Source organism: Elephantulus edwardii, unplaced genomic scaffold (genome assembly GCF_000299155.1).
Source record: "Elephantulus edwardii isolate Elephantulus edwardi_28Jun2011 unplaced genomic scaffold, EleEdw1.0 scaffold00113, whole genome shotgun sequence".
Lineage (NCBI taxonomy): Eukaryota > Metazoa > Chordata > Mammalia > Macroscelidea > Macroscelididae > Elephantulus > Elephantulus edwardii.
Genome location: NW_006399863.1, coordinates 3,067,985 through 3,077,966, shown reverse-complemented (window position 1 = coordinate 3,077,966; position 9,982 = coordinate 3,067,985). Strand labels below are relative to the sequence as shown.

General features: G+C 36.1%; 1 protein-coding gene across 3 annotated transcripts in view; it reads left to right on the top strand.

Annotated features, from left to right (window-relative positions):
* Nucleotides 1–9,982, top strand: part of SLMAP (sarcolemma associated protein) — a 183,965-nt gene that overhangs the window by 135,622 nt on the left and 38,361 nt on the right. For all 3 annotated transcript variants that reach the window (XM_006892206.1, XM_006892207.1, XM_006892205.1), the window contains one exon: nt 7,544–7,603. In XM_006892206.1, the coding sequence (XP_006892268.1) occupies nt 7,544–7,603 (60 nt within the window). The remainder of the gene's footprint in view (nt 1–7,543; nt 7,604–9,982) is intronic.

The window sequence follows — 9,982 nt, the reverse complement described above, 5'->3', positions numbered from 1 at the left end:
TCAACATATGTCCTCCAGGGTCACCCATTTTGAATAATATTGCATGAGTTCCTTGTTTTCAATGCAGGGTAGTATTCCATTGTGTGAATATACCACAGCTTCTCTATGCATTCGTTTGTTGATGGGCATTTAGTTTGTTTCCAACTCCTTGCTGTTGTGAACAAAGCCATGATAAACATGGGTGTGCATAACATCCTGCTTTATACAGATGACACAACCATGCTTGCAGAAAGTACAATAGACCTGAATCGCTTACTACAGAAGATAAAAAAACCTACAGCTTTCACTACAAATTACATCTCAACATCAAGAAAACAAAAATGCTCACCACTGAACCAATAAACAGCATCATAAGAGATGGAGAAAGGGTTAAAGTTGTCAAGGATCTATAATCAAAACCCATGGTAGTATCAGTCAAGAAATCAAAAGATGTGTTGCACAATGCAGATATGCTATCAAAGATATCTTTAAAGTATTAAGGAGCAAGAATCTTAGTTTAAAGGATTTGGTGCACTTGAACCAACTGATATTTTCAGTTGCTTTGTTTGCATCTTAAAATTGGAATATGAATAAAGAATACCAAAGAAGAAGTGATGCCTTGGAATTATGGTGTTGGTAAATAGCATTGGTTATACCATAGACTGCCTTTCAAGCATGACCAAGGTGCTCCTTAGAGGCATGTGATGCAAAAACTTCATCGCACCTACTTTGGGCCTGTTATCAGGAGGCACAAGTACTTGGAAAAAAGACGTCACACTGGGGAAAGTAGAGGGTCAGCGAGAGAGGAGGACCCTCATCAAGAAAGACTGACACAGTGACTACAACAGTGATCTTAAGAATGGCATAGGATAGGGCATAGTTTCAGTCTGTTTATAGGGTTGCTATGAGTGGTAGATAGTTCAGTGGCCCTTAATAACAACATGCCATTTTATTTATTTATTTATTTTAATTGTATCATTTTTTACGTGTACCGTCAAATCAGATCTGACAGGTACAAGAGGAGATTTCACCCTCCTTCTCCAGCAGAGCATCTGGTGGATTTGAACCTTGTACCTCTGGCATTGCAGTGCAGCGTCTTGCCACTAGGCCACCACAGCTCCCTAACAACATGCCATTTTTAAGCTGTCATCTCATTCATGTCAATGTGATGTCCTAGATATGACATTATCTGATCAATAAAACCAACCTTGAGATTTAAAAGAAATATTTTCCAGTTGGGTAGTTATATATAGGAGCAGATTATCTCTTTTTAGGTTAGCCCTCTGTTACTTTATTTAAACCCAGCTTTTAAGTAAATCAGAAACCCTTAGCCTCCAGAACTCAACTGCTGCTAGCTGGAGACTCACCACCCTTAGGCAGGACCAACTGACTTTTAAATACAAAGGCCCTTCCACCAGGTCCTGATTGCTTAAACAAGAGGCTTCCAGCCCACAGCTGATTGTTAGCTAAATCAGAAACAGCCGATGAGCTTATACTTGGTTGTTAACCAAAAAATGCCCAGTTTATATCCAGCTTTATTTAAAATTCCTACACAACTGACATCAGGATCTGAAAGTGCTTCTGCTTCATTGTTTGATCATGTGAGGAAAATGGTACTTTGACTTTAAGAACTTAATCTAATCTTGACATGCTTGTGCTCCCCTTTAAACTTTTTATTATCTTGTTTGAATTGTCTCTTATTTTGTACCACATATTTAGAAACATTCTTTTCCTCTTGTTAAATAAGAAATAAAATTAGTTTGATTCTGTTCCGTCTTTGACAGCTCTTGCAGCTCTATTATGTTTTCTGACTTTTCTCTCAGTGACCTTACATTCTTTTTCAACCAATAATATATCAGATATTGAAGAAAAAGTTAATACTGTAAGGAGAACAGGAATGACGAGAGTGTGGCTGTCAACTCCTTAGGGAGATAGGTGATTGATTTGTACATTATCTTGGGGAACTGAAGTGAGCATTTTAGGTTTGTTTTTCTTCCCCCCCCCCGCCCCCCCTTATAAATGGCCAGTGAATATTTTAGATCTTACTGGCTATAAGATTGCTGTTACCAACTTTGCTATGTAGTGGAAACACTCTGCTGGTACTGTAGTTAAGACACTTGGCTGCTACCCAAAAGGTCAGTTTTATGAATCCAGCTAGGCTTTCCCCTGGAGAAAGAGGAGGCAGTCTGATTGCAGAAAGACTTACAGCCAAGGAACCCAAAGAGGCAGTTGCATTCTTGTCCTTCAGGCTTATTGTAAGTCAGAATCCTAGAATAGTGGAAGTTACAGTGGAAAGTAGCAAGAGATGATTGATATATAAATGAATGCCTCGGCTGTGGTCTGATAAAGCTTCATTTACCAAATAGACTGCACACTATAAAAACCTAGTTTACTGACCCCTGAGCTAGATCTTGTAGTAATGATAAGGACTTGAGATTTTGTTATATGGGTGAAAAGGTTTTGAACAGTGAATTATTATTATTATCCTAATCTGTTGAGAGCAATGAAAGAGAGAATGAATATCTGTCTTTCAAGGTCCTGGTATCTCAGTAGTTAAGTACTCAGCTGCTCACCAAAAGGTCAGCATTTCAAATCTGCTAAGAGCTCCGCAGGAAAAAGATATGGCCGTCTGTTTCTGTAAAGGTTATAGCACTAGATAGATACCCTGTGCGGCAATTCTGCCCTGCCCTGTTGAGTTGGCATCAACTTGATGGGAACATTTGGGGGTTTGTTGATGTAATGTCATTGAGAAGAATCTGTGGCAGCACAGTGGCCAGGTGTTATATTACTAACCAAAAGGTCTACTGTTTGTATTCAGCCACCACTCATGAGAGAAAGATGTGACAGTCTCCTTCCACAAAAAAGGATAACCTCAAAAACCCAGTGGTTATACTGTGGTTATGCAGATCGGCTGGGTCCTTGGATCTCTGAGTCAGAATTGACTGATGGCAATGGGTTTGGGGTTGAGACTGTCTCTTGGTTCTCTTGGTGAATCCACAATTCACTTTGTATCAGAAAAGACCTGGTGATCTCCTCCCATAAAGATTACGGTCTAGGCACCCTTTGAGGCAGCTCTGCTCTCTATAACATGTTATAGCTGAGAGCCAGAATCAGTTCAGTACAGCTTATAACAAAACCAGTGTGGCTTTACAAAGTCTCTGAGTAGTGCAAAGGGTTACACTCTGGACTGTTAGCCAGAAAGTTGGTGTTGGAGGAACCCACCCAGAAGCTCTGTGAGCAAAGGCCTAGAGATTTGTTTCTGGTCCACAGCCATAGATGCTCTGTGCCAGTTCTGCCGTCCTGGAGTGAGATCTCCATGAGTCGAAATCAACAGGCTTGTAACTAACAATGAAATCAACATTGTGTCTTTATAGTTTTAGAAACTAGTTGGTGCTGAGATTATCAAGGTCTAGATAAGACTGGAATGACTTTCAAAATCTGAGCTCATTTTATTATTTGATACATTTGAATGATGTGGATATCTCATGTCAGAATTGTGTTGGGAATTAACTTATTAATGAGATAATATCATAATCTAAATTCTTAGATCATGGTTTATCATCTTGATAATTAATGGGGAATACCTAATACTCTACCTGGTAAATGTTTGAAGGAATGAATTTTCCAGGAATAATATGTTTGGAAAGGTTAATATAAATAAATAGTTACAATATAAGTTTAAAAGGTTAGTAGAGTTATAAATAAAGAGCTGTATAAGCTTAGAGAAGAAAGAAATCATAACCATTGAGGAGATAGGAAGAGATAATAAAGTTCCATTTTAAATATTTTGTAATTAAGACCCTGTGAGATTCCTGGGTGAATATTTGCAAAATATTTGAACATAGGAGTCTGTAACTTGGGAGAGAGAGCTGAATCTGGCTCAGCATTTAGAAATTATTCAAAGGTAGCAGGTTTTGAAAGTCATTATAAATGGAGTTTTGTTGTTGACAAAGATGTTAAAAAGATAGCACACATACAGAGATTACAATTAGAGGAACAGAAATACATTGATAGGCTAAGAAAGAAGGGATGTGCAGAGCAAAGCAAAAGGACTTAAAAAGGGAAATAATAAGCTTCTATTAAAGACAAACTTACCTGTTTGTTTAGAATTGTCAATTCATTGGCATCTACCAATAACAGAAGAGAATACAGCAGATGGTAGGTGTCAAGAAAAGTTATGGAAAACATTTTTTAAAAAGTGATAATAGATTTGAGTTTCCACTTTCTCTAATTTTAAGGTCTTCAGGTGTTTGTTATTGTTAAGTTTTACCAAGTCAGAACTGACTCATAGCCGATCCTTCACTGAGTTTTCAGAGTAGTGTGGGAGGAGATTGCCCATCTTTCTCCCTTTGGAGCAGCTGGTGGATTTGAACTGTCTGCCTTTGACTTGACAGTGCAGCTGCTCACCCACTAGGCCACTAAGGCCCCAAAAGATAGCCAAAAAAATTAGCTTCAAACTCTGTCTCAGATACCAGAGGCACTTTGTGCCTCTGAAGCAGGGCAGGGATGCAGTATGGTACTGAAAACAGGAATAGTAAGGGTGGTTTTACCCCAGTTTCCCTTTTCTGTTCAGATAGTTGTCTTTTTTTCCTCACCTAATGTTTGGAAGTTTCCTTTCTGGAGTCTAAAGTGGACACTTCCTACTAGGGTACTTAAGGTACAGCTAAGCATCTTGTTTGAAGAAGAGATGGTCACTGAAAGAAAGTATCTATGTACTGAATCAGTGTGCTGGTCACCTGGTTTATATTCCTCAAAAAGGAGGTTGAAGATTTCACTCCAGAGAAACTGACCAGACTTAGAGAAAATAGTCAATTGATACTGATCTTTGAATTGTCAGCCAGTATGTTGCCACCATGCCACCTGACTGACCATAAGCCCTGCTTATACACATATAAATCTATTAGCTTTTTATTGCTTCACCCTCTAATACTAGGAGAGAGACAAGACCACCAGCTGTCTGAAGGGATTCTTTATTGAGAAACACAGAGTTCAAAACAGTTCATAAACACCAGTTCAGTGGGACAATGGCCAAGAACAGGAATATCCCTCTCAGCTCCTTTTTTATGCCCTTTAATTTGCCTCTTTCATTTGCTAAGTTTTATGCATGAGCTCAGCATTAAAAGCCCGTGTAGTCTTCACTGCTCAGAAAAAAAGAACGAAAAAAAACCAAAACAAAACACCACCCTATAAATCCAGGGGCTTCAGACAGTTTAATAAGATGTTCTAAACAAAGCTCAGTGCTGTAGTGTCTTACTCCTCGAGTTTATGTTTTCTCCTGGAGGAGAGAAGTGAACCTGTAACTCCAAATAAAAAATATTTTGACCAAATAGTAATAATACACTGAGCATGAGACTAGGAAGAAAATAGGGTCAAGTGTAAAGAGTAGAAGAAAATACCAAAGAAGGTGTAACTCATTTTATCAGAAATATATTTTATGAATGAAACAAGAAAAGGAGCAAAATGCATGTAGGATTCTTGAAAACGAAATCCTTGTAAAAAATGAAGATTAGAAAAGAAAATTATTTCAAATTATTAGAAAAGACAAACATATACTGAAGAACTATGATTAAAAAGGTTCTTTGTTGGTTTTTAAGAGAAAAAGACTGGGAGGAACTGTAAGAAAATGAATCCTAGAAACTAACATTTGAATAGTAAGAATTCTAAAAGTGTGGAGGAAGGGAGGAAAAAGGGGGGGAAAGACGTTAGAAGAGGACAGAAAGATTGTTTAAGAAATAGAAAAACTCAAAGCTCACTGCTGTCAAATCAGCACTGGGTCATAGCGGACCCTCCGTGGAGTTTCCAAGACTGTAAATCATAGGAGAGGAGATTGCACATCTTTATCTGGTGGAGCGCCTGGTGGATTCAGATCACCAAGGAGATACCATCTTAGAGCTGGCAGTGCCATTCTCACCAGAGCTAGAAAGAGTATAATTCAAAGGCTGCACATGGTGCTCGGCACATTAAGTTTTTTAAAACTGTATCTGAAGACAAATATAAATGCCCATCCATTATGTCATTTATGAAATATACAGAAAAGATAAATCCATAGAGACAGAAAGCAGAGCAGTAGTTGTCAGGGACTGAGGGTAGGAGGGTATGGGCAGTGACGATTTAATAGGTACAGACTTCCTTTTGGGGTAATGAAAATGTTTGGGAATTAGGCAGAAGTGGTTGTCACATCATATTGTGAATATAATCGAGATGCAACTACATTGTTCACTTTAAAATGTTTGATTCTAAGTTATATAAATCTCAGTTAATAAAATGAAAAACAGTCACTGATGTTTAAGAGCACCAGGGATAAAGATTATGAAAAAGAGAAACCAAGAGTCTCGCATTACTCTTTGTTGTTGGTTGGTTTTGTTTGCTGTCAAGTTAGAACCAACTCATAGCTGACTCTCTCTCTCTAGCAGGTTTTCAGAGACAGTAAATTGCTTAAGAGGAGACTCCTCATAATTTAAATTGTAATGCCTGCCATGGGAATGAAAATTATAAAAGAAACCACAGATTTTGACATTGTGATGATCTTGGAGTGTTTCAGTGGCAGATCTAGTTTTTATATTTTAAAGAGTGAAAGAATAGAGAAATTATTTCAGAAAATTCAAAAGTGTAAAGTAGGGAAGGGGGTTTGGAAGCAGGAGTGGTATACACTTCCTAAACAACATGCCTCCAGAGACTCTATGAACTTAGATAAATGTCACTAGTTATAGAAAGCCTTCCTGCCTTTTGTACAGAGAGTCATTATGAGTTGTGCTTGAGTAGAAGGCAGTCAACAACAACAAAGTAGAGGGAGTTCTGGTGGCCTGTTGGCAAGTAGCTGTCCTGCAATCCCGAAGGCTGTGGTTTCAATCCACCAGATGCTCTGCTGAAGAAGGAGGGGCAATCTCCTCCTGTGCTAGTTGGATCCGATTCCATGGTACAAAACCAGAAAGGGGGAAAAAAGTGTAAAGTGAAGAATTTGAAGTTTAAAGAATACATTATTAACCTAAAAAATGCAGAATATGAAAGTATAAATTTAAATTACATTTTTAAAATGGCATTGTACGTTTACAGAGAATACCCCATAAAACAAAAGAAATAACATTTTTTCTTTCTATAACTATTCTATGAAATGATTATGTGTACTGAAATTTTAACACATCAGCTAAATTCTATCAGGGAAAAGTAAGCTACTGGTATAACTTTATTTTTATCACTTCTTTATTTAAATAAAATACTTTTATCAGACTTCTTTTATATCATCTTAATATCGTTAAAGAGTGTTGATTTGCTTGTTCCAGGTCTCTAAATAGCTTTCTTAATAATGTAGAAATTAACAAAAAATAAAAGCAAAATTTTATATTTTCAAATTCTTCTACCCCCAGTTTCCTCCATTAATCTGATTGCTTTAACATAGTCCCCAAGTTCTCTCAGTTCCCCTTCCAGGTTCAAGTTTTTGTTCAAGCCTGGTAATAGGAGTAATGTTATCAGTTTTAAATTTGGACATGGAATGTGCTTCACTGCCTCGCTCAGGGAAACACTGCTTGCTTTGGGCTTGGATAGTAACGTTTATTTTCTTTGGCAGAGAAGCTGATCGTTGAGGGGCATCTAACCAAAGTGGTAGAAGAAACAAAGCTTTCAAAAGGTTAGTTTTCTGATTTGTCTATAGATTTTGACAGCTCTTTTAAATTATGATAGTTAAAGTATGTTTTCAAGGTCGTTGTGGCTTAACCATCAGTTTAAAATTTTTTTTATAGCTCTATTTAAAATAGTTTATTGGCATAATGAGAGACTACTTAAGGGTTAAACCACTGTTTAAAAAATAATATATTAATTGGAAAGTTTTAATACATGTATATGTTTAAATACATAATATGTATTTTGGAGAAATAAATACTTGCTTGGTATATGTATTTTAGGAAGTAAATGCTTGATGGGTTTCTCTGAATATTATAAATTTACAGTAACCTCTTCATTGTCAATTCTCACATTATTCATCATCCATTTCTAATTTTTAGTTACATACAGTGTAAATATTTTATATTATAACTTTAACAGCTGGAAAGTGCTTATAATTCTTGTTTTTGGAGTTTTTATTCCTTTGAGTTCCTTATTCAAAATTTTTTAAATTTTTTACATCTGCATTTTTTGAAAAAAATAGGAGTAATTTTATCATTCTACTTATACTTTTTCTGATGAGTAACCTTATAGCTATCTAGTGTGTTTTGTTCTGTTAATTCTTTTATATTATTAGAAAAGTGAATTTTAAAGCCATTATAAAATCACGTTTGTGCGAGGGAAATTAGACAAACATATGTTGAGATATACTCAGTACTTTATGGAAATATCAGAAAATACTAGTAGTAAGTTTTAAACTAGATTCACTGTTATCTCAGACAATTAAAACGATGAGTAAAAAATTCCATTTCAGTACAGTCTGTTTTATGAAAGTAACTACTGGATCCTTTGGCCTCTGGTTGTGGTTTTTAGGGATTTTTTACTTTATTTTTTTGCTAGCAGTGTTATTATGGGCTATCAAGTCAGAACAACTCTATTTAGGATCCTTTAGCTTTTAAAAAAATTTTTAAAGTTGATGTTATTTCAGATACCTGGTGGCTTCAGTTCTGAATTTTATGCACTACACATGCCTTATTTGGGGAAAGAATGCGTAGAATATGCATCACTAACATTGTTCTGGCAAACAGGCATTGAGTTTCAGAATGTTGAGCTATTTTTAGTATATATGGCAATTTATTTCATCTTAATAAAATGGGATGAGAACAGACTTTAAAATAGCTTTTACTTCATCACCTAAATACCTTTTCAGATTATTTGGCTGAATAACAAACATTTTGAAGTGGAAGTAGAATCGGTGAGGGGAAAATAGCAATGCTATTTTTCTTTAATTGGTGTCTTGACAGTATAGTGCTTGTATTGAATGTAGTCTGGATTAGAATGTATCTGCTTGGTATTATGTGGAGTTGTTAATGAGAAAACTCAGTTATATTTTTTACTTTTTGCTAAAAAGAACAACTATTTTGTTGTTATTTTAATGAAAGTTTATGGAAAGGTAGGATTTTCATTTATTCATTGTTTTATATTTTCCTCCCTCCCCTTTCCCTGTCACAGTTAACTTTTTTCCCTCCACAGTTAACTTTTAAAAATTTATTTATAGGGTATTTTTTTTGTTTTCCTTTTTAAACATGGCTATAAAATGTGTAATGAAATCTGTTTTTTAATCTAATAACTCTACCTCCACTTAAGGAACAAATTGCATAATTTTGCAAAGATGTGGGTTTCAGTCTGGTCTTAAACAAAAATATATAAATGTCTAATAATAAGGGCTTTCATGAAATAAATTATGGTACAACCTTTAAGAATAACACATACACTTCACCAAAGAAGACATTCAGATGGCCAAGAAGCACATGAAGAAATCCCTATCTCTGAGAGAGAGGTAAATCAAAACAACTATGAAATATCATCTCACCCCATTAAGAATAGCAAAATTTAACAGAAGAACAGCAAGCAACAAATGCTGGCAAGGTTGTGAAGAAACTGGAACCCTTATTCACAGTTGGTGGAAGTGTAAAATGGTGCAACCACTGTGGAAAGTGGTATGGCGCTTTCTCAAAAAGTTGCAAATAGAGATACTATTTGACCCAGCAATTCCATTACTGGGAATATACCCTAAAGAGACCATAACTGACATTCAAGTAGATTTATGTACACCCATGTTTATTGTGGCTTTGTTCACAATAGCGAGGAGCTGGAAATAACCCAAGTGCCCATCAACAAACAAATGGATAGAGAACTGTGGTATATTCACAAAATGGAATACTATGCTGAATTGAAAAACAAGGAACTCATGCAATATTATTCAAATTGGGTGACCCTGGAGGACATTATGCTGAGTGAAATATCTCAGGCACAAAAGGACAAATACTGCATAGTCCCACTGTTGTAGAATGGGACTTGCAGCAGGTTTTGGGGTAAGACTGAGAAAAACTGGATAAATTATGTA